The 25,900-nt window shown below is 43.2% G+C and overlaps 1 protein-coding gene across 7 annotated transcripts in view; it reads left to right on the top strand.

Annotated features, from left to right (window-relative positions):
* EML5 (EMAP like 5) overlaps nucleotides 1-25,900 on the top strand; it is a 1,317,369-nt gene that overhangs the window by 220,264 nt on the left and 1,071,205 nt on the right. For all 7 annotated transcript variants that reach the window (XR_013600929.1, XR_013600930.1, XR_013600931.1 and 4 more), the window contains exons 3-4: nucleotides 10,162-10,260; nucleotides 19,630-19,698. Coding sequence is in view for 4 of the 7 variants with exons in the window: in XM_078660021.1 (XP_078516147.1) it covers nucleotides 10,162-10,260; nucleotides 19,630-19,698 (168 nt within the window). In the remaining 3 variants the exon portion in view is untranslated. The remainder of the gene's footprint in view (nucleotides 1-10,161; nucleotides 10,261-19,629; nucleotides 19,699-25,900) is intronic.

The following is a 25,900-nucleotide window of genomic DNA, read 5'->3' as shown; positions in this document are numbered from 1 at the left end:
ATGTGTGTCAGTGCTCATCTGCATTTGGGGCCATAAAGAAGTGGGTGACAAGCTTGTGAAAGGTTTTGTCGTTCCCCAAATGTCCTGCCAAAGGCACATCATGAGCTAGACCCAGTAGGAAGGTCCTAAAGCACTGGGGTACCACCAGCACATGGTCTGACCCAGGTTCAACAACCTTAAACTCACTGTACAGGAAACCATTCTCCCTATAAATCCAATGTGACCCGGTCTGATCCCCTGTTGCCTGTTTTTCAGCCTGCTGGCGCAAACCCTCAAGAGTAGGGAACTCCATCTGCAGCTTTCAGAATTTCTCTCTGGAGGGACCCCCTTCCTGCTGCCAATGGGTCAGCTCAGGCAGGTCTCCCAGTTCGGCCACTTGTTCCCCTGTAGGTTCCAGGGCTTCCCCCTCAAGGTCTGCCACCTCCTGGACCATAGGGCTGTCTGGGGTGGGTTTCCCCTACCCCTCCTCTTTCTGGCAGGAAACTGGACCACTGTTTCAGGCTCCTGGTCCTCTTGATTACCCATACTGGCTGCCATTGACTGAGTGGTCGCACATGCCCACTCAGGCAGACCCAGCGTCTCCAAATGAGCCTGACATTCCACCTCCTTCCAAGGGGAACTCTCCAGGTCATTGCCAAGTAGACCGTCAACTGTCATTGATGGACTCACAATGACCTTCAAAGGGCCTGGGACCCCCTCCCCCACTCAGACACCCATTGACACCCGACAGATGTTACACTGGCTCCTGTGTCTCTCAGAGCTTCCACCCTTCTTTCATTGACGACCACTCACTGCAGATACTTATTAGTGTTATCCAGCAGGTAGGGTTCTTGGACCATCTCTCTCTCTCTCCAAATGAGATAAGGGTAATCACAGCTAGCTTCACACCCTCACTAGGAACCAACTCCTCCCCCAGCACTACACTAACTAACCACAGTGACGGTGCACCAGTGGGTGCTGTGGTGCCTTGGGGCACTTGGGATCCTTCTGTATATGTCCCTCCTGACCACATGCCTAACACTTGCAGAGACCCGGTTGTCTGGTCTGCTCCTAGAGGGCCATGGCTTCTTACCACTGAGGTTCTGGGAATATTTACCCTGGTAACTATTTTGGGGCCCTTAGAGATCTATATTGGGTTACTCTCCCCCCCCCCACTCTTCTGCTGCCCACCTTTTGCTGGGTTTCCCACATGCCCCTTGTGGACCCTGCTACTCGTCCAGTGGTCTGCCTCCTGAGAAAGCTTCCTGGGGTCAGTCGGCTTACTATCCATCAGATGCTGGTGCAGCTCTGGAACACAAAGACTACTCAAGTGCTCCCAACCAATCAGATTGTACAACTCCTGGTAATCAGTTACCTTGCTGCCCTTTATCCAACCATCTCTACATAAAGATTCACACATTCAATCCATGTATTGAATTCAAAGTTCTTGAAAGACCTAAACTTTTCCCGGTAGTGCTCCTGTGTGAGCCCATACCAGAGGCATAACGCCTCCTTCATATTGAGGCAGGTCAGAGCACCCACCTCATCCAAAGGTGTCAGGGTGTTCCTCCCATTGGCCTCAAATTGATTCCACAGGCTTGCCCTCCCCAATCCTTCTCAGGGACCTCATTCATATGCAATGCTACCTCATAAGATGCAAATCGAGCATCAATATCCTCACCCTTCTGGAAATTCTGCACTAGGTCTTTGGGAATGTATACCTTACTCCCTTGCTCTGGCTGTACGCTGCCATAATTTGGACTGGACTCCGCCTGTTTGGCCTTGATGTCCAGTTCCCTCATGCTCAATTCATGTGCCAAAAGCAATTTCTTTTCTTTGAAAGCACCAGCGTGCTTGCTCTCCTCTGTCTTTGCCTGGACACTCATGACCTCCAACCCAAGCTCCCTGGCCCTTTGCCTTTTCTCCATTTCCTCTGGAGCTAAATTCCTGGAAGAATGATTGATGCCAGCCACAGAGGCTGTTCTACCAGCAGGCAAATCCTGGGATCTGAAGATGCCCTCTGGCTACCCCTATCCACATCTGCACAATCTGTCTCCCCAGCTTCTCTGGCCTCCCACCAGGTCCCTAAGGGCTTCTGTAGCTCCTCTTTCATAGAATTGCTCCTCATGGGACATCAAATGCTCTTGCAGAACTGCTTGAGTTGATCTACTTTGTAACTATTTAACAATTCAATGTCAAACTCCAATTCTGCAGCCTCACTTGCTGGTTTACCATTTAGAGACATGATGAGTGGATACTTGAAGGGTCAGATCAAAAATAGAACCACAAATAAAACATAGTATATGGTAGCGTAGTAGTCAATACTAAACTAGTGATGTACAATAATAACTGTGGGTCAAGTACAAATACAAGATGAGCCCTCACCACTGACCACCAGTTTTAGAACTGGGAGTCTCTAGTTGGCAGAGGTAAGCACCTTTGTCCAAATAGGGACCCTTGCTTCTTGTCAGAGTAAGGGAGATACACACTTTAGATAAACCCTGCTCACACCCTTGGTAGCTTGGCTTGAGCAGACCGGCTTATCCCAAAGGCAATGTGTGAAGTAATTGAAAGCACAGGTGCACCATAGAATAAACAGGTTTTCAATAATCACTTCACAAGTATAAATGTCCAGAAAGTCCGTTTTGTTTAGATGATTTATTTTTCAATACAGTAAAAATAGGACTCAAAACACACAGTAATACAGTGATCACACCACATATGGACACCACACCAATTAAGGAAAATATAGTATCTTTGTCTAAATTCTACAAGAACAAAACGACAAAAATCCAACATACATGTAGTAAAATAGAACTTTAACACAGTTATTGCTAAAATAAAGTTTGTAGAAAACAAATAGTTCCACCTGGGGCTATTGCGACGTTATGGCATCAATTAATCCAAAGTACGGCGCAGACCGCGAGGTGCCCGGCAACGGGCACGGAGTCACACGGACCCCCAAACAAACAGTACCTTTGGGTAACAAAGTCTATGATGATGCATGGCGTTTTGGAGGTGAGGTGTCGGTGCCGAGGTCGAGGCCAGCTCACTAGCTGCCATGGGGGAGGCAAGGCGTCGTGTCCGCAAGGAGACGACGTGTCGAATCGAGGATATGGGAAGTCGGTTGCGTCGGAGGTGAGGCGTCTGTTCCAGCAAGGCGATGCGAAGTCGGTGAGTTTGTGGAGTCACCCTCGACTGTTCTCGGTGCCTTGATAACAGGATGCAGGAGCTGGCGATGACAAAGTTGTTGTGAGCGCTGGTGTCGGGATTGCTGATAACTGCTGGAATTGAAAAGCGCTGGAGCTGCGCTGCAGGCCAGGTGGTATATCATGCACTACATGAGCGGTGCCCCTGGCCTTGGTGCCGGTCACAGCATCACAGCGGCGCCGTTGATGGTGTTGGAGATTGCTTTTGTTGCTTCTCTTAGGTTTCTTCCAGCTCTCAACAGCAGGAACAACCTCCAGAGGTCCAAAACTGGAACAGGCACCTCCTGGCAAATCAGAACTCTTAGCAGTAGAGTTCAGGAGAGCTGAGGGTGAAGTCTTTGTGTCCCTGACACTTCATAACAGGAGGCCAGCGCACACTAGCCCTTGGAGATTCTTCTTAAAGCAGGTTTCTCACCAAAGTTCCAGTCTTTGTACTTTTTCTGGCAGAAGCTGCAACTGCAGGCCAACCCCACACAGCACACAGCAAAGGGGCAGTACTCCTCCTCGCAGCTCTCCAGCTCTTCTCCTTGGCAAAGGTTACTCTTGAGTCCAGAAGTGATCTAAAGTTCTGGGATTTAAGGTCCATTACTTATACCCCATATTGTTTTTGTTCTTCTTTGTGCAAGGGTCTCTGAGCCCAGTTCAACACAGTTCTGTCCTCACTGGTGCAGTATGACCACAGGGGGTGGAGACAGCATTGGGCAAGGGAGACAGGCCCAATTCAAGTGCAAGGAAAACTCCTCCCACTACTCTTAATGCAGCCAAGGTGTATTCAGTTCAGCTCTGAGTCATCCACGAAGGGCCAGGCACCCCTCACACACCCCCAGTGGCTGTCTACAGTGAATGCACATCCCCAACACCTGTCACTCCAAAACCAAACCGTCAATCCACAACCAGGCAGAGGCACACATACAAGAAAACACCTACTTTCATTGTATTTTTGCTCCCCATGCCATTCCAGTTTTAACCCAGCCATAAACAAATCAGTCTTGAGCCTGCACCCAATGGGAACAGTCCAGCCTGAACTTCCAGGTCAGGTCCTCCCTGGACTGAAAACAAGCATCCTAGGACCGGTTTCGGGGTTTCACCCCTCAACAGCCAGGAAAGCTGGACTCCAGTGGCATGGAGAGCACGTGACCCACGTCTGGGCATACCCGTCCCACTGAGGGTGACAAATGCAAAAAGAACAATTGATTGACAGAAAGCAGAACAATGTCATACATTCACCCCAGTACAGAGATCTGGGCCTAAATCCATTGTTTATTTGCTCCCCATGCCATTCCAGTTTGAACCCAGCCATATCCAAATCGGTCTTGACCCTGCATCCAATGGGAACAGTCCAGCCTGAACTGCCAGGCCAGGTCCTCCCTGGACTGGAAACGTCCATCATCTGTGTCTTTTACTTTCTAAAAGTGGAATTTTCAAACACACAGTTTAAAAACCATCTTTAGTAAAAGATGCGTCAATAAATTCTGTGTTCAGAGAACCTAAACTTTATTTCTCTATAGTGTCCCAATGGGAAGTTACCCTTGTAAGATGTTACAGAGTTACTTGCATGCTATCTGATTGGACAGGTAACCTTTGAATAGTGAAAAATGAAATTGGCAGTATTTTACTATCAGAACACGTCTCACACACACACACCAGTACATGTCCTGCCTTTCACATAGCGCACCCTGCCCATGGGGGTACCTTGGGCATACCCAAGGGGTGTCTTACATGTACAAAAAGGGAAGATTAAGGCTTGGTAAGTGAGTGCACTTGCCAGGTCGACATGGCAGTTCAGAACTGCGCACAGACACTGCAGTGGCAGGTCTGAGGCACATTTACAGGGTTACTTGTGGGTGGCATAATCAGTGCTGCATGTCCACTAGTAGCATTTGAATTAAAGGCCCTGGCACACTTAGTGCATTGTACTAGAGACTTACCAGTAAATCAAATATGCCAATCAAGGAGAACCAATTGTAATGACAATTTACACAGGGAGCACTTGCACTTTTACACTGATCAGCAGTGGCAAAGTGCCCAAAGGATCTAAACCAGCAAAAAACGAAATCAGGCACAGCATCAAAAATGCATGAGGCAGAGGCAAAAAGTTAGGGGAAACCACGCCAAAGATGCCAAGTGTAACAGTTCTTCATGCACAGGAAGAAAGCACTCTGTTCAGGGCCATTTATCTTGTTTCTCAGCAGAAACAAACCCTTGCTTTGTGGGTTCGTTTCAGAGAAACGAAAATAATGCTTAGGCTGTCATGATATGGCAACCCTCTTAGCATTACAGTTTTTGTGACCCTCTTAGCATTACATTTTTGTCAAAAGTGCTCCCACCATGTCAGCAGAAGCACTCTCTTAATTGGACTGATGTTCATCCTCGGGGGAGATAAGGGGCAAAAGCCTCTTGCCAACCGGTGGGTGGCAGGTTCCTGCACAGCATATAATTGCTCCAATAAGCTTGAATGCAGTATCCTGGGATGAAGCATTATGTTTTCGTATGAGATGTAGAGACATTGTGCATGTGTTAGTGTGCAGAAGAGGACATATCAAAGTTGAGAACAATATTACTTGCTGACAAAGCTCCAGAAATGAGTGTCTCTGAGCCCGGTTGTTTATGCATTTGGAAAAATGGGAGTAAGTGCCTTGTGTTATACACTGCACTGCACACATTATTTATTTATTTGAATTTGTATTGCGCATCAGCTACCCAAAAAGGGTTTCCCGGCGCAGACAGAAAAGCCATGACAAGGCAGCGCCTGGGCATCTTTTTTGTCGAATAGCCAGATTTTAAGCAGCTTACGGAAATTGGAAAAGCTTGTTTCATTTCTAAGCAAGACTGGGAGGGAATTCCAATAGGATGGCCCTTAATATGTGAAGGATTTTCCTCCCATTTGTGTCAGTTTGTATTTAGGAACCACAAAACTGCCTTGGGAGGCTGATCTTAGATTTCTGGTTGGGGTGTAGGGTTTGGCCAAAGTACAGAGATGGTTGGGGGCCGTTCCAGATTTAATTTTGTGCATGTAGGTGAGTGTGTTAAATTTCACACGATTTTCAATGTTCAGCCAGTGTAGTTTAGGTCGGTATGCGGAGAGCGATTCTCTTTTTGAGACTTTGCATAGAAGTCTGACTGCCGCATTTTGGACCATCTGTAATCTGTGGATAATCTGTTTGTTTGAACCTGCATAGAGGACATTTCCGTAGTCAAGCCGGGAGGTTATTAAGGCATTGACTACAGTTTTCCTTGTTGTTTCTGGTAACATCCAGCAAATTTTTCTCAGCCATTTGATGATGGAAAAACAAGTGGCCACGACTTTTACTGATTGGGCATGCATACTCAAGGTGTCATCAAGGAGTACGCCTAGGTTTCGCACTTGTGATGCGGGGGTAGGGAGAGTGCCCATTCTGTCTCGCCAGTGTTGTAGGCTCCAAAGATCTTTCTGCTTTCCCAATATTAGTACCTCTGTTTTTTCTCCATTTAATTTTAGGAAATTAGATTGCATCCAGGCTGCTATGATAGTTAGTCCTGTCTTGAGTGTGGAGGTATCATTGGGGTTATGCGCAGATAGTGAAAACATGATTTGAGAATCATCTGCGTAGGAGTAGATTGACAGCCCGGATTTTTCATCCAGCTCAGCTAAAGGTTTTACATAGAGATTGAATAGTAGCGGGCTTAAGATGGAACCTTGTGGTAAGCTATGTGCAAAAGAGTACGTTTTGGGATAAGCGTTTTGGGAAAAAACTTGAAAGGTTCTATTTGAAAGGAATGCCTGAATCCATTTGAGAGCTGTTCCCCCTATTCCTATTTTGCTCAGTGTGTTTATGAGCACAGTGTGTGATATGGTGTCAAATTCGGAGCTCAAATCTAACAGAATGAGCGCCACCGTTTCTCCTCTATCTAATTTCTGACGGATTGCTTCTGTGACACCTAAGAGAGTGGTTTCCGTCGAGAAGCCAGCCCTGAAGCCTGACTGTGAAGGATGGAGTAAGTGATGTGTTGTTACATATTGCGTCAGATGTAAATGAATGTGTTTTTCTAAAATGTTTGATAGAATTGGAAGCAATGATATGGGACGATAATTTTTGGTATCGGCAGGGTCTGCATTAGGCTTTTTTAATAATGGGTGAATCATGGCGTGTTTCCATGTGGGGGGAATCACTGACTCTGATTGATGCAATTAAAAGCTGGGTTAAAACTGATTGCACGGAGTGATTTAGTTGTTTGAGAATGTTGGCTGGAAGTGGGTCCTTCGGTGATCCTGATTTAATGGATTTCAGAAGTGCATCTACATTTTCCGTTGTAAGGTGGGGCCAGTCAGTTAGGACGCAGTCAACACCGTTTTGACTGTGTTCTTGCACAGCGGGGGGATGAGGCACCACTGACATAGATGTGTTAGAGTTGGCTGAGCTAGCATGTACATTATCTTGTGAGACAATCTCTTGGTATATTCCTTCAACTTTATAAAGAAGGCTGCTAATTCCTTGCATTTTGTTTGGGTCAATATCGGTGGTTTGGCTAAGGTGTCCGAGCCGGCGAGTTTTTTTACTGCGTTGAACAGTGTTTTTTCACAGTTTGACGCATTTGAGATGGTTACATTCACAAAAGTGGCACGGGCTTTGTTACATTCTTTGTGATATTTGCTCAGAGCTATTTTATAGGCCGGTTTGGAAGATTGGTCATAGTCTCTCCTCCACTTTCTTTCAAGGATCTTACAGCTAGTTTTTAACATTTTTAGAGGTTCATTGTACCATGGCGCCGGTGGATGATGGGTGGTTCTATTATGTTTTACGGTGGGGAGGCAGGTGTCAATAGCTTCTGAAAGCCAGTTTTGCAATGTATCAGGAAAGAGACCAAGTTTTTGCTCTAGGGTTGGTTTGTGGGCATTAAGGCATACATTAAATTTGTCGATGTCTAACTTTTTCCAGTTTCTCTGTGCTTCCCCTTTTTCTTTTGCGTTACTTGAGGTATTCTTATCATATGGGGTGGTCAGAGTGATATTTATCTGATAATGGCCAGACCAACTTGTCGGTAATGCTGGGGTGCAGGTGATTGTATTTAGATTAGAGAAAATGGGGTCTAAAAGATGTCTGGCTATATGGGTAGGACCGGAATTGAGTAGCTCTAGGTTTAGGGAAGCCATGTCAGAAATATATCTGGCACTGTTTTTGCAGGTAGAGTCTTCCAGATGTAGATTAATGTCTCCTAATACTGTGAAATTGCCTTGTTAGTGGCAAAAGATTAAATAGCTTCCGTAAAAGTGGGAATCCAATTAGCAAGATGTTCTGGGGGTCGATATACTAGCACTCCCGAGTAAGTAAATTTGGGGGAGAGAGTAAGTTTGAATAGTGCAGCCTCGCATGCAGGAATGGGTAGCTGCTCCAGGGTGCAGGTGAAGTTTTTTTTAAATATTACCGCAATTCCACCACCCATTCTTTTTGTTCGATCTACTCTTGCTATAGCGTAATTGGAAGGTAAGGCTACTGCTATGTCTGGGCCTGAGCTCTCATGGAGCCAGGTTTCTGTGAGGAAAACCGCATCCGGTTGGTCATTCAAAAGTAGGTCAAAAATATTAGCTTTGTGTTTGGGGAGCGAGCGGCAGTTTAAGCTTGTCATAGTATATGGTTTAGATCGGTGGGTTATTTGCTTTCCAGCATGCAGTATATTTACATCATAATTAGGGGTGAAATGAAATCTGCAATGCGTGCAGATTGAGGGATTCGTGATAATGAGCGCTCTAGAGGAATTGGGCTCTTGAGAATTATTAAGGGCCTTCAGAGAGTCGGAGTTATGGTTGTAATTCCCTGTCTTACTTGCCTGTTTTAGCGTAGGTGGATTAGTTGTTTTGTTTGTTGTGGAGCCAGGGGTGCTCTCCCTGGGCCCGGGCCAGGGGCGGACGGGCACAGATGGGCTTGCCTTTGGCGCGCCAAAGGCGTGCCCGTGTCTGCTGCACGTACCCTCTAGGGCGTCCATTTATCCCTGACTGTGCCCAACAACTAGCACGCTGCCCGCTCCGTTACCTCCAAGATAGCGGCAGTTTTTGGCGGCAGTCACAGGTGTTGCCCAGCATCCCCTGATCAGCTCCTAGTCGTCTGAGTCAGGTAAGCTGAGAGCAACAATGCAATTTTAAAAGAGTGCGTGAAGTTTTAGAAAATAAGGTAAAGTACGAAGTAAGTGGCTAAAAACAAAGACTCCCGGCTTCCGCCTCAGGAGTTTCACAATTGTATGGCACTTGTATGGAATTCTTAATATCTGAGAATCATTTCCAGTGATGGTCCCAAAAGGTAAGAAATTGGGGCAAGCAGGTTGGATGCTTTGAGTTTAAACCACAAAGGCCTGAAATAGGCTTCCCTTTGCTCTCAGGTTAGAAGAGGACCATCTTAGTTTTCTTTAACTGATTAAAATTTGACTTTTTCAAGCTGCTGAATAATTTTCAGAACATAGTTTGCCTGTTCTTGTCATGATGTTCTAGTTTCTATGCAGCCTAGGGCCAAGACATCTGTGAGACTATTAGCTGTGCTTTACAAGACTCTTGAAATGATGTGTCCTTCTATAACACAAAACTAATGAACTCTAGAAATTGGATGTGACGCAGAGGGTTACATTCATCACTATGCTAGGATGTGGTCAATTAGAAACAAACATCTAATTCTATGTCTAACCTAACCTTTTTTCTATTTTGTGTTAGTGTTTGGTAAGATTACTGTATCTGAAGAGAGATATTTTATTGTAAGTGGCACATTATTTGCAGTTTCAGGTTCATTTCGGATGTTTGATAAAAGCATTTATCGTTGCTTTTTAATACCATTTTCAGTTTATCAGTTCTTTGAAAAGGCAAGCTTGTAGTATAGCTACTCATAACTGCAATTCCGTGGCTCTCTTTTTCTGGAAATGTGCCTCTTACTATTTGAAAACATAGAATAAAAAATATGTTTCTTTTTATAACTGATGTTTTATTTGTTTTACTTGTTCCTGACTGTTTCAGCGTTTGGTGTCTGTTGGCTTGGATGCAAAGAACACAATATGCGTTTGGGACTGGAAGAAAGGAAAGATGCTCTCCATGGCGCCCGGTCACACGGACAGGGTAACTACTCCGTCTTTCTGGGCAAAATATTCACGTGGGAACTTCTGTGTTTGTTGAATGCCATTGAATCTAACAGTACTCACTCACCTTGATATGACAACTTTGTCCTCTTGGTAATTTGTCAGGTTTGTGCATTTTCCTCCATTATCCTGTCTTAGTTCCTGTTTACAAGTTCTTTCAGTTTCTGGCATTTCTTCATCATGTTTAGCACCAAACATGCTGATATGCCGCTGCAACAGGGCTTTCATAGTGAGAAGCTTGGTGCCATGTCCATCAGATCTTCTTAATGGAAGATTTCATTCATATATAATGCTACATTATTTGGATATAAGATGAGATTCTTCAAATTCAGCTTATAAAAGTCCATTAAATGATGATCCATCTAGCGGAAGCTTGGCAATACTTAGGTTGACGATTCCAACGTGCATCTTCAGTTTATTCACTTATATAAGCTGAAATGTTTACCCACCAAAATGATTCTGTTGCCTGTGGATATACACCACACTAAACACTTTTTTATGTGGTTGTGGCACATGGTGTCAGGTGTGTGGCTGCTCCAGATTTTTGTCTTGCGTTTCCTTCCGAACACCTGAGCAAGACTTCAAAACACCAGGATACAACGTGAGCACTCTTCAAAATAAGACTCTGCACACTTTAGCATACCAAGATTCAATGTAGATAAAGCTCCATCCTCAGTTGCCGAGTAAAAATAGTATTTATTGTAGCAAGTTCCCATATATCAAATATTAATAATGCACATGTAGGATAAAGGCAAAAAGAAAATGTATATACACAAGAATAAATGCATAGAGAGATTACTGTATGCACACAAGAATAAGTAATTAGAACATGGAATACTTCACTGGCTGTTTGTCTTGCATCATCCTGCCAGCACGACTGGAAGAATCCAGGACAGGAGCCCTCGAACAGGACACGGTTTCCAGGCGGTGCGTCCACCCCTGAGAAGAGTTCTTGTCCAAACGCCAAGAGGTTTTTGTCTTTATACTCTTATTAACACAGAGAGAGGCTTCTAGAAACTCCCCCTCCCTTCATCTGCACTGTAAGTGCTGGCTGCACTCTCTGCGTCAAGGTCACTCACCAGAGCTGGCCAGCTCTAATGAGGGCGGAGGCAGAATTCTTTACTTTCTCATCCTTGGGCTGTGCATCCTCCTCTGTCTATTCTAGCAGCTTATCTCTTCTGCTTGGTGACTTGAAAACTGTAAACATTTCTGTGTGTTTGCAAGTATCCTAGACCTGCCGGGTTTCGCAGAGGAAAGGACGAGTCAGACAGAGACAAAATGAAAACGTGTATTAAAGCAATATTGTGTCAATGGTCACCACATGATCTAACAATGTATATAAGTGCTTGTAGCATTACAGTGTTATACCTTTTATTGACACAAGAATTCTTCTGTTTTACTCCTGTTATTATGTTACCATTGTTGTGACACAAAGGATAAAGTGCTGGAATTACTAAAGGAGGAGCTTAGGGAAGGGAAATGCAACCTATTGTTTTTATTTGGTAATGGCCTTTCTCATTCACCTCAGCCATTCACTTAGCTAATGCCACTGTACACTGCTTCATGCGATCTGGCAGTTGAACAGGTGTCTGCACAGAGAGCAAGAGGGAAATTAGAAATGCAAAGTGGAATATAATCAAATGTAAGTGGCATATATTGATTAAAATTTCAAGTAAACAGAGAGACTGACTGATGTCTAATTAGAATTGCCAGCCAAACTCAGAATATCAACCCCCCCCCCAACTCCAGGCCCTAATTAAAATTGAAGCTGGTCTAATAACACTCTTCCTCTTTCTATGTTTGTGAAATATTTGAGTTTGGGGTTCTTTCTGCATGAACTATAACTGTTTCATCAAGCAGACATTTCATACGGGCATGATCTGCAATAACTTTGAGGCACATGCACTGAGAAGCTTGAATCTGTAGCCTTCTTCGACTTTGAGAGGTTGGCTGACAGGACATTTGATGCTGACAAATGAGAATCCAATACCAAACTTCACTCTGTTGGTTCCCTAATTCATAGGGTCCACAATCACCCTCTGCTCTAAAGCCAGAAAGGGAAGTTTGCAATGAGTCTTCTTTCATTAGGCATCATGTATGGTGTCTGTCTTCTTCACCTGGTACAGGTGCACAGAAGAAGTCTCCAGCTCCAGAAATGATCATCACTGGGTCTCCCATTCACTTTTGCCCATGGTGTTATAAATATTAGACATTCCATTTCTGTAGACATCGGTCCACGTCTGAAACTGTTTGAACAATCTTTCCTCTTTGTTTGCTTCAGATGCAGGTCAAGGGCAGTTTTAGCTACCACTCCTTGATGACATGGTTTCTGAAGCTGAGATAAACAAATGGGCTGCAGATCTACCTAACACTCCTACTTCCTCTACCCTTTATTGATGTCATTGCTTGGTGCCCTGGAACCTATAAAAGAAGGCCTTCTTTACACAGGCGTCCACCAGGACATGTCCATACAACAGGTGCTTCAATATCAAGCTCCAGAGAATATGCTGTTCCTTAACACAGATCTCTTCACTCTGGACCTCTAATGTATGACCAAATTAAGCCATCGGTGCATTAGACAAGAGGGCTGCACAACTTTACGTGTCATTTAGGACAGATGCCTTTTGCATATGGCAGAATGTTTCCTGCTAATTGAAACTGGAAACTCTACAAGTGCTCCCTGGAGGTCAAATAGTGGCAGACAACATACTAAAAACCTCAGTGGACTTAATAGATCATATGGAGAGGGACATCACCCTGACTGTTTTCTTGCAAAGAGTTGTGCACCCGTGATTGACAGGATAGAATTCTATTTTTTAAAGAAATATGCGGTCAAGAGCTCAGATGTATAATGAATACATCCTCATGTAATCAGAACCCGGTATGTTAAAGTCAGTGGCCTTAGCGAGGAAGAAGCTATCAGTTAAGCCTTTCTGCATCTCAGGAATGCAATCCAAATTTTCTTTTTTACAGATTCAAGCCCCTGAATACAAACAACAGCAGAGGTAACAAAGGCCAAGATGCCCTTCTGGGTGAGCAAGATATTGTTCCCACCGTGCTGCATTTGTTGGTCTTTGGGAAATTACTTTCCACCTCCGTTAAGCCAAATGACTGCTTCCACCTTTTCCTAATCAGCACCCTGGAGGAAGTGAAAATATTCAACTTCCTTCAGACTTGGAAAAAGATCACCACAGATGTTTGGTTGCTGGAAAATATCCCGGACAGATTCATTTTTTTTTACACTACAGCATTGTAGGGTGCTTCAAGCTTAGGAGAGTCTCAATTGGTCACATCTATTTCAGTCACGTGACAAAATGTCTACCGTCTGTGATAAAAAGCTAGTACAAAGAATTCCAAGATTCCTTCATCAAGAATGAGAACTCTCTAGGCACTTCCTGCAAAGAAAGCACCAACCAAAGACTGAAGACTAGTCAGACCTCAGATCTGTCAATAGTTTCATTAAAAGGAAAAAACATCATAATTATGACTTTACAGCAGACAAATCCCTCCTTCAAGAGAGACTATGTGCAAGAGACTTCCCGGAGGACTACTTCAACATACTAGAAGGTTATTCACATTAGAATTACCTAAAGTTTCATTTGGGGATTCTACCATATCCCTTCTGAGTCCTACAGTTTGGACTGATTATGTCCCTCAATACTCTACTGGCAGGGATTGATTCACACACTGCATTCTGTAATATGTAAAATAATACTACAGTAATATTACTCACTTGCTATAAAATGCAATTCACCAACCTACGTCCGGAGACCTCTGCCTCCATCACTCTTTACTTTCTCTTCGGAGATCTCCGCCAAGGTGATAGAGATCTCCGCACACTTAGGTATCACATTTTTGTAGCAAATGTGGGGGTACAAGAGGAGTGAATGGAAAATGGGGCACACAACATTACATTATCGGGGTTTAGTGAAATTTAAGGAGGGGTTCAGTTAGGAACATATTAATGCAAACACACACCCACAAAAGAGGAAGACCATTGATATTCCTACACTGGGCTTCTAATGTTAGTTCAGCCCTAAATGTGTCAAAACAGTTGTAAATATACTCCAACCTAATCTTGGTGTAACTCAAGCACTACAAACGCCCACTTACAGGTACTGCAAGATCCTTCTATAGGAAACAATAGCATCCCATAAGAACTAATGTTAAAATTAATTATTTCAACATTTAAATAGTTGAACTGATAAATACAATTATTTTTTAAATGTAACAACAACTTTAATTTAAAATGGTAAATTAAGCCTTTAGTGAAAACAAATAACAAATTATGTAAATAAATGTAACCAACACTGTTTAACACAATGTATTGCAAATTAAGTAACTATGTAAGTAAGGGTAGGATTTGTTTAAGCCATTGTTAAAAAAATTATTATACATTAATACTCTTTCAGTCTGCTAAGTTAAAATACTGCAACATTTCATTTTCTTGGTTATAAGTAATAACATTTTTAAGTAAGTTACATTTACATTACACGCTAAAATATTTTTGTATTTTGTACATAATAATCAACTTTAATATTTTTTCTTAGAATTTTCAATAGACAGGTCTTAGCCATGGTTGTGGAATCTTTGAACATGCGCAAAGTTTCTATTAATAACTAACTTGGGAATCCTGTTGTAGGAGGCTCCACCCCCTGATTTGATGGGGTGGTAAGTACATCTAGATGTAAACCCACCCTCGGAAATTGTGAATATAGTTACACATAAGTGTAGTTGTAAATCTACACCGTAGTAAATATGTACATGTATATTTACCTTCTGAATTAAATCCTACATGTATAAACGTATTGGCTGCCTACTGCAGGAGGCAAGGGCTTTTTGAATCCGAATCTACCGAGGGTCCTCTGTCAGCTCAAGAGCTTTTCCAGTGGATAGCAAGTATTGGTGTTTGCACAGAATTCAGTTATTCTAGTCCTTTGTTACAAATGCCCTTCAGGATGACCACATCCAGAGAGCCTGAATATGGAAATGAAAACTAATAGTCAGTCATTCATATAATAGTGGTGTAACTTTATGCATAAGAATTTTGAAAGCATCATGGCCCAAATATTCATCACTACAGATGCATGGTAGACTTTGGTGCAGTACCTAAGAACTTAATGCTGGAACCCATGATTACCTATGCTTAGAATTATTTACAACTTGCAGGTATTGCTGACTTCACCAGATGAGACCTAGCCACACGTGAGAGGGATAAGAAGACATCCATAGCTAGCTCGTCAACTATTAATATAGGTTCTTAAGGATAGAATTAAATATTGCATGTTGAGATATCCTTACATTTATTGTAGTCTTTGCATTCCTCTTGTGGGTAATTAAGAGAAGGTAAGGATTATTAGCATAACTGTGGTGCAGGGTTAGTGTGCTGCTCAACGATATGACATAATGGAATGTTTGCCTGCAATTTATTCACAACAGAGACTATGGTCCTATGTTTTATTGTATTACATTTTAAGTATAATGTGCAACAAATGTCTCATCCAAAAGTAGCTTGTAGGCACCTATGAAACTACATCAACCGTTTATTCCAGTGGTTTTTTAACCTTTTTTCTTCTTTGGATCCTGCGGTATATCGCTACTGGAATTGGGGGACCCCACGTAATAGTGTCTGTTGAACCTCAAAACAGTAAACAAACCGATACAAGTATACAGCAAACAAATACACCAATTGTGAAATATGGTAACCCAATCAAAAAATCTACATTTTAATGGGAATGTTGGAGCTTTTCAAAGTGTAGTTTTATTTCTTAATGATGAGCGATATGCTAGACTCTAGCTTATTACTCTGTCTTTTTTCTCCTAGCCTATGCTCTTTTTGTCACCTCATACCAGTGCTTCTGTTGAGGTCAGCAGTCATACATCCCAGATTCTGTTTGAAGTAATCACGAATCTCTCACAATCAAGACCAGGATACTAACTTAGGGGTCGATTAGGATTGCGGTGAATCCGCATCCTCCGGGCCGGTGGAAGCCACCGCCGGCACGGAGGATGCGGATTCACCGCTGAGTTACACGAAAAGACCCCCGCCACATTAGGACGGGAAGAACGTCCGCCGCTTTTCCGCAGCGGTCGCCTTCCGACCATGGCAGAAAAGCTCTAATATGGTGGCAGTGTCTATCAGACACCGCCAGCCATATTAGGATGTGCTTCAGGACATGCCTTTCTGTGGCAAGGCATACGGTCTTTTCTTTGGGGGCCGTTGCGGGCCCCCAGGGTGAAGGGGGTGGGGGGTGCACATGGGGGGTACCTATGGTACCCCTCTGCATTTGCATGCACAAAGCGGCTGGCACCGCGCGGTGCCTGCCGCTTTGTGCATGTAAATGCAAAGCATGCATTTTTAACCTTGCGGCGGGTGCTGCTTCAAGCTGCACCTGCCGCAAGGTTAAAGATACGGGATGTGACCGCCAGGGTGGCGGTCACATCCTAATTGCACCGGAGGGACCGCCGCTGCCCCTGCGGACGGTCCCTCCACCTCGGGGGTGGCAGACGGATGCAGGTCCGTCCGCCATCCTATTAGGCCTCTTAGTGGTCTAATAGGATGGCGGACGGACTTGCGTCCGTCCGCCACCCCCGAGGTGGAGGGACCGACCGCAGGCGCAGCGGCGGTCCCTCCTTAGCAATTAGGATGTGACCGCCACCCTGGCGGTCACATCCCGTATATTTTACATTGCGGCGGGTGCTGCTTGGAGCAGCACCCGCCACAATGTAAAATATGCATGTTTTACTTTGGCATGCACAACATGGCAGGCACCGCGTGGTGCCTGCCACCTTGTGCATGCCAAAGCAGGGGGGTACCATGTAAATTGATACTTGTATAGCGCACTACTCACCCGCAAGGGTCTCAAGGCGCATGTACGAATACCGCTGTGGAACCCATCCTGGCTTTCCCTGTGAGGTGTCCACTCCTGGGCACCCCCAAGGTGGAGGCCAGGCATCCTTAGCGTTGTGGGGGCCGTTGTGGAGATTAAGTAAGCTATTGCCCAGAGTTGCAGAGTGGGACTCCATGATTGGAATAGGCACCGAGGCGAGAATTATCAGGTCCGTGGACTTTTTTTTTAGCTCAAGACCCACCGAGGCGGGGAATTGAACCCTGGTCCCGGGCTATACCTCTGCATCAGGGTCTGCCGCTCTAACCATTGAGCCACACCATAGGTACCCCCCATGTGCACCCCCCAACACCCTGGGGGCCCGCAACGGGCCCCCAAACACAAAAGACCACATGCTTTTCCACGGCGGAAAAGCTGCCGTGGAAAAGCATAAAATTCCTTTACATTTATTGAGTATTTTAAAATTTTCAGGTTTCAATTTTGCTACTAATATTTTATTTTCTAAACAGTGGTGGGCCCCCAGAGTATTTTCTGTTGACCTCCTTGGGTCTGCAGACCCCAGGTTAAGAATCTGTGGTCTGTGCAATAAGTTAAAAGTGCAATGACATATAACCAGATAGCATGAAAGATTTGAGTACTGAACATGAAAACTGTTAAATCGTCCTGTAATTGCCGTTTCAAATATTTGTTTATTGCATCTAGAAATTATTTGCTATTAGAATTAATGATATAATTGCATTTTGTTACCAATTACCTACCCGTGGATAGCAACAGAGACTTTGTGAATTACTTGAAGCATTTGCTGGTTGGACGTAGGTTTGGTTTTAGTACTGTAGAAATTAACTATTTATAGCTGAAAAGTATGATAGAATTAGATTCTGGATCTTGAAATTCGTTATGGCTGGAAGCAGTTATAGGCTAAGGTAATCATTTGGGAGAATTCCTATCTGGACATGCACTTTTTTGTGTTCATAGACAAACTATAGTTATTCATGGACATTTTTAACCATAGAAGATAATAATTTGGCTTCGGTTTTGACCCTGGAGTTGACAAAGATACTGCTGACTTAGGCAATATATCTTAATTCTATTCTATATCATAATTCTATACCTAGTTCAAAAGTGTTGCTGAATTATGAACATACCTGAAAGGTATTCACAACTCGCCTTGATAGGCAAAGTACACAACTCTGCAATGCTCATAGTTCTAAGACTCACCCTCCACTCACTCAAAACATTATAAACTTTATAAACTTTAGTCCTCATTTAGAAGTGGGCTATAATGGGACAGCAACCAAAAATGAAAAGGTGTCCTGTCTGCCTTGAAATCACTGCCTCATTTAGGGTGTAGGAATGTTGAATTTCTTGACAAAGGAGCTACAGCCTACTCTGCCATTCCGTTGGGAAAACTGTTTCATGGAGCACCCACTGTTGGAAAAGGCACCTAGGAGCCATTCTGTTGCTGCCACCTTCCACTTCTGTTCCTCCTGGCTGTTTCTTGTAATGGGCTGCCGTCCACAGGAAAAGTGACCCCCACGCTTAGGAGAAGAGTCCCAGTGTGCCAAGAAATTATTTACTTAATTTTCGAAAGAGAGACCTTGGCTTTTGGGATTTGTCTTTGGACATTAAATTGAAAAAACCGGCATGATCTGCCATGCTACTGGTAGGCAAACCAGGCACGCTGTGCTTTTTCCTGAAATTAGCTTCCTACTGGGAGGCAGGAGCTGCATCATGGAATTGAAACTCCCTGATCTGCGAGCTAGGATATAGCCCTATGACCTTGGCTTGCCCATTGAAACCAGTGCCTTCACCACTCCAGCAGTATAGCACCCTTTTCTTCATACTCCGAATAACTCCTTTAATTGCTAAACCAGGCGTTTTGCAGAGCCGGGAGATATTATAGACTCTCATAGCCACACAACACTTAGGAACTATTTACAGTTGTAAGGTACATATGTGCTACACATGGGAATTATTTAGCTCTCATCATGTAAACACTGCATTTGAGATTTACATTTGGAAGGTATTAAAATATATGTTAAAATTAATAGCATATGGCATAAAAATACATACTCTTTTAAATTATTTACAGTTTGGAAGTGGTAGTCCTTCCACTTATGGAATACCTACAGCCAAAAGTATAATACAGTTCGGATAATTAATTTTGGGACAGAAACTATAGAAAGGTATTGCAGACATAAGTAGTGCACATAGGATTTATCTAGCGCTAGAGTGTAGTCTATAATTAGATAGAGTATTAAGGACTTGTTTAGAGCTGGGTGTTATTGTAGGCTGAGGGCACCATGCCTAGATATTATTTACAGCTGGAAGGCATAATGGATTTAGGAATTGTACCTGAGATTTACAATGCAGATGCAAGATGGTATATGTACTGTATAGAGAATTCTTTACTACTCTCTCTGTTGCGCCTAGGGATGACATGTATAGATATATCTAATTGTATCAGAAGACATTTTTAAGCGTTTTCTTTGTATTTACAGATATTTGACATATCTTGGGATTTGTATCAACCAAACAAGCTTGTCAGCTGTGGGGTGAAACACATTAAGGTATTGTTTTTCCTTTGACCACTCAGTGGTATTAATTCAATGCTTGGTTTGCCTTTTTTCAATGCACTTGTTAGATGATTCTACCCCGCACTGTGATTTTGTAATTGCAACTATGGCTTCATGTATGAGGGTTGTTAAGATGCATAGCTTTCAGTGATCAGTCAATGTTTTTCCTCGATATCTCTATTATTTTAATCTTTGACAATCAATGCAAAATTTGCAAAAATATTTACCCCGCCCCCAAAAAATCCGATAACTTGCAAGTGCAAGTGGGAAGATTTGATACTTATTTGCGCGTGGTTAACTCTGTTGAAATTAACGATCGTTAAAGCTGTTTAAAGTCTGGATCTTTGCATGATCAAAGACGCCCTGGCGAGAACGGAAAAACACAAGAAATTAATACATTCATTTATTAAATTGCTGCTCCACTCAGTGATTTACCCATCGTAAGAAAATGTGTTTGCTAAAATGTTGAAACCTCCATTCATTATGTGTAGCAGAAAAAAGCCGGTGCCCACAAATTAAACATTTCCTAAAATATAAAGGAGCATTCAATTGCTTGCTGTTTCTTCTCATCTCTGCAGAGCTTTCCCACTGAACACAGTTCTGTTGTGAATAACCACTAATGGCATTTCTCTGAAATCAGCGTTTTGGAAATAATGAAGTGTGCCAGCTAACCGTATGCTCGTTTGACACTGTCAACGTCCATTCTGGTTTTGTGGGGAAGGCACTCGCCACTGTCAACCGAACCAGACATATGTCCCTTCGCAGATGGTTTAAGGGAAATGGATTTACTTTCATATGAAAATAGACAGCAGCTCATAGGCGTGAGTTTTGTGTGCCTTTCATAGCCTTTGTGTTAACAATGCCATCGGGAGCAGCGACACATGAAACCGGGCACTGCCTTGCTCCCACTAGGAGTAGTGCTTGCTTGGAATTCATGGGAAGCAGATCATGTAACCCATGGGGCATTGCTGGCTGCATGCACCGCTGCTCCTGTCAGCCCAATTTGAGGAACTGGGCCAGTTGTAAAGGGAGGCGCATTTCAATTATCAAATGATGCATCTATATTACATGGTCTGAACTGATTCTCTGGGTACTTCCTTTTCATTTCCGTGTTAAAGAAAGTTGTTCTGGATCGTAACTCTAAACAAACAAAAAAAAGACATGCATATAACCAAGTAATATAATGCAAAACAGGCCTGTGATGTGGAGAGTATAGAACACAATAGTTTCCTGATTTCAGTTTATTTTGCAAGTGCATTGGCTTTCTTCCTACCAACAATATTTCTTATGCTCCTGGCTGGTTTGGGTGCCTCTGTTTGGTACTGGCTTCCCCTCCTGCAGTCCCTCCCAATTGTGGTGTGCCCCTCCTTACTGCTCCCTTGCTTTTTGCCCAGGAAGTGGTCCCATTAGTCCTGATTTCCATCTCAGTTTGGGGTGCTGCTGCCTATTCTGAACCCGATAGGTTGCACTTCTGGGCTGAGAACCTGTGTGTGGTCTTGCAGCTCTTTGTTGCCCCATCTTTCTATCTGACAGCACCAGCTTGTAATTAGCAAAGGTTCTGATCGCTTACCAGCATAATCATTACATCTGTATCATCTTTTGGCATCTGTCTGTTCTGAAAGCTGGAAATCGGATATTACTAAGAGGATCTCAAGTATTCTTTCAAGGCGCCTCAGTAACTCTACTAGTGCTGAATTGCAAGAGCTTTGCATCGCTTACCCTCGATAAAATGGGGCTTATTTTGAATCTTTGAAAGTTTAAGTAAAATATTTCTCTTCTTGAAATCATGAATAACTTTGTTACTGCAATTGTGTTCTGGTGCCGTTCTAAGATGTGTTACTTTACTTAAATGCGCATAACCCCAAAGAAATTGTACGACCCGACAGAACCAATTGTTGTTTGTATCATACATGCCCAGGTTCTGAGGGATACTGGGTTACCCCTTTGCTTTGTATATAGTATATATGGATAAAATGGTCGAAGGGCTCTTAGGGCAAAATTACCTCTTGTTCCCTGTGTATGTACCATCTAATTGATGTTGTTGCTCATCCCTTTAATTCGTATTTTTTTCTGTTTACCATACACCTTTCAATATATGGATGCATTACATGTGTTGTCTATCTGTTAACCAGGAGGCAGGGGACCTTCAGCAGGCCAACAAAGACAACCAGGCTAGCAAAAAAGACTTGCTATTCCTGTGACTACGAACAACCTCTTCTAGGACCACCAGCACAACAACTACTGATGCTTGGTGCGGTGAGAGGCCGACAGCAATACTGTTGTATCAGAAAAGTCATTGAGATCAGCAGTGTGGCATTATCTGTAGGAATGTGCCACTAGTGCACACAAATTTGAGGACTGCACACCTATAAGAACTTAGAAAAACACAGGCTGTATTGGTAGCCCTACTCAGTTTCCTCTTTAATGCTGCCGGACATATGCTGTTTTCCTGACTACCGATGTCACATCAACCTTGCTTGGCCCACCACCACAGCCAACTCACAGATGGCAACTGTGGAAATGACAGCTGCAGTGTCCAGTGGTGACACTTGACATCAGTACAGCTTGAATACAATAGATAAAAGCACCCATAACCGTTTGCCAATGATAATGAAGTAATATCCCAGAAGTGCTCCGCAGTATAGATAGGAGGTGTTTATCTATAGATTACTTTCACTATGACTATTTCACTATTTTGAGATGGGTTTTCAGTTACTATGGCTGATCTATACTCACTACACACAGGTGGCTGGACAGAACTATTCAGCACTTGCATAGCCGCACACATTTCCACCAACAATGCCTAACTTTTGTTGCGCTTCTAGTGTCTTGTGTGTTACTCATCTGTGTGCACTATTTAGGGTTTCACTCTCCTGTAGCATCTTTTTCCTTGGGGTCAAATGTCAGTCACATATTATCTCAGATTCCCAGTTTGTGACTGCATCCATCAACCTTTTCGTCCAAAGCATCGTGCTTAATGTCAAATCTGCTTTGCCCCTGTTTGGGCTCTCCGGAACCACACTACCCTCCTTCTCATCATCTTGGTATTCTCTTTACTGTACCTATGCTCCAGTCCCTTGGTCCATGAGTAGTCTTCCTCCTCAGGTGTTGGTGGTGTCTAGCTTTGTGGGAAACTCTCAGTCTCTGTACACTCTGAATTTGCAAAATCTATTTGGCCCTAGTCCCAGGCTGCTTTGAGGCATGGCATCCTGACCTTTCACTTGCTCTACCACTGCCTTGCCAACTCCATTAGGCAATGTTGCAGTAGTTGTTCTGTCCTCAGGCTTCGTTGTCTATGTTCTCCTTTTATGTAATATAGTTTTTGGGGATGCAGCATTTATTCCCCTCGAAGACAGTAGACTTAGGTCATCACCTATGTGAGATGTACCTACATGGTGCAAATGTGACAATGTATGAGTAAGTGGGCAGCTATGGTACACCAACAAGGGATTGATTGATCAGGTAAATGCTAGAAATATGAGTGGTTGTCACCTGTTTTATTCCAATTGCAGATTGCTGGAGGTTGGAATGTAAATGGATACACTTTAAGACATTTCCAATTCATGGATACTGAGCTATCCACTCTTTTGAGATACTCATGCAGTGGGTGTGTGGAAAATATACTTTCCATGTCTCACAGGAAATTAATCGGTTATGGATTGAAACAGGAACATGCACCAACCACCCCCATCCAGTATGTGTCCCAGCTACCACAAGCTGCTAATGACCTATATGTGAACAATTCTCCATTGCTGTATCATAATTCTGCCATGTGGTGGTAAATATTCACGGTTTATGCTGTTTTCTGTTCAGTACATTACCGTTATCTTCCTGGCTCTGTAGTCTATACCTTTAACCAGATTTCCATGTCAATTAGTGATGGTGTACCTCCATGCATGTGCTTACTTTGTTGGTCAGAATCTTCCCGTGCATTCTCTGTGACTGCTCCTTAGTGAGTTCAGTGGCCAGTAAAATTATACCATTCCATCAATACACTGTAGGTCTGTAGTGCAGTACATGTGGCAAACCAGCATTTTAATACATTTTATTTTATTTCTGTTTGTAAATATATCGGTGACATTTTATTGCACCACCATAGTCAAGATTATTCTTTAGGTGTGCATGTTATATAGAATAAATGTTTGTCACACCCAACCAAGAAACCCGCAATGATCCTCTGTATTCAGTCGCCTTGATCCACAAGCTATGTTTGTGATAGTTATTAGTAAAACAAAAAATGCCTTTCATATGGAAACTCTGTGCTAACTACAACTACACGGTGGCTTATATATGTGTGCGTTTTTAATTTATGATTATTTTATTTTTTTACCTTAGGCTGGGCAGATATACAAAAGAGATGGGGATAACCCAGGGTCTTACTCTTTTAATTTCTCTTTTAGACTCTGTATCTAAGTTCTATGTGAAAATGTTACTTTAGTGCTTAGAGGACAAGTGAGTATTTAAAGTCATGTGCATGAACGGGCGGGCTTCTTCTGCTGCGGTCCAAGCATAGCGCATCAGTTACTTTGCCTTGTGAAATGTTGCACTGAGGTTGAGGACTTATGAAAAGTGTTTGCCTGGCCAGTCGTCTTCTGGACAATGCTCTTTTTTTTAAAATAAACATTATTTAAGCTCTCCAAGAAAAAGATACACATTTTGCATCCTTTTTGAAGAACCTACTTACAGGTAAAAACCAATGTCCCACCACCCCATCCATTACAATCACACTACTTCTGTATAGTGCAACTTTTACTTCGGGTATCATTAGGGAGTTGATCACCGCTCGACTCCTATTGGTAACCTATTCATAATGTCCTCTACGCAACTGAAGGAGGCAAATCACAATGGAGATAACCCTCAGAGTGTTGGCCCTCGTCTAAAAGCCCTGAAACCCACTCTCCTGTGCCAGTTTCAAAAAAGGAGAATTGTGCCGTTACATCATTGATGACTTAAGTGTTGGTAAGGGTGCTCGATCTGTTGCTCAACAAGCCCTGGATAATGTGATCTGCCATACACATAAGCCACCATCTTCAAGTAACAAAGTAGCAGATCAGATCCTTGCGCATTAAAATAGCTTGTTACACACAAAGAAAAGCGCACTCTCCAACACCGTGCAAAGATAGCTGACCCCTTTGGTGCTACATGGGTCTCTTAAAGAAAGAAATGTTTATTTTATGTCTAGATAAGCCAGCACATTTCAGACCATGCAACAGTCCAAGCTAGTAAGCGCACAGAGGTTATTTACCATATCTTCTCAGATAACATGTGGTAGGACAGTTGCCAAGTAATATAGGATACTTCACTTGGAATGGTTTGTGCCAAGATAAATAATGTGTTGTCCCTATGCTGTCATTAGAATATGTGGTGATGTCATAAGAAAAAAAGGCCCCAACATCCAATCCTCCCCTTCCAAACTTAACCTTTTTCTTCAATAAGTAAGACATCTCCCTTTCAAGGGAGAAGGAGGATACTAGTTCTGGCCAGGTGAAGATGTAACAAAAATTAAGCATGATTTCTGCTCGAGGGGCAAAATGACAGCCTCCAGCTATTAATCCATATAGGCCACACACATTGTGGCATAAATGTGTCTTTCCCCAATCTTACAAACCAATTACCTCAGGATGAGGAGCCCCACATCAAAGAGAAGGCCGGGCCAAATTCAAGGACCTGTATTGGCAGTTTTAAAGGTTCAGCAAAAGGTCTCTCTTCTAAAGGAGCAGGTAACTTGCCCCCCCAGCATCTGTCTCCAGGATTACTGCATTTGGAGTGCACTCACAGATTTTAGCCTAGTACAGGAGCACTTATTGAACACCCAACCCCAATCATTCACAATCCCCTCTCAACTGCATCTCGCAGCCACAACACACTCTCATATCCACTTCCACTCACAGATGTATCGAATCAGGAAATTTACCAGGACTTTAAGGAAGCAAGACAAAAAAAGTTGATTCTATCAGTCTTCATCACTCCTGGTGGTGGCGGGCAGATGTTGATTATAAACTGAGAAAGCACTTGTTCCAGCAAAACGTTTTTTGATCAACAATGCAGCCTCCTGCGCTGCAGTAAAAGGCCCGAACTTAAAAAAATAACAGGAGCCTAGTCTTTGTGCAGATTGTTTAGACACCTGGTTACTGCATGGCTTATTGGAGTTTCAGGTGAAAGCCATCTTGGCTTCATGAACCTTCAGCATGAAGTC

The sequence above is a fragment of the Lissotriton helveticus genome, chromosome 9, assembly GCF_964261635.1.
Source record: "Lissotriton helveticus chromosome 9, aLisHel1.1, whole genome shotgun sequence".
Lineage (NCBI taxonomy): Eukaryota > Metazoa > Chordata > Amphibia > Caudata > Salamandridae > Lissotriton > Lissotriton helveticus.
Note: the sequence above shows the minus strand (reverse complement) of the source record. Positions and strands in the feature narration are given on the sequence as shown.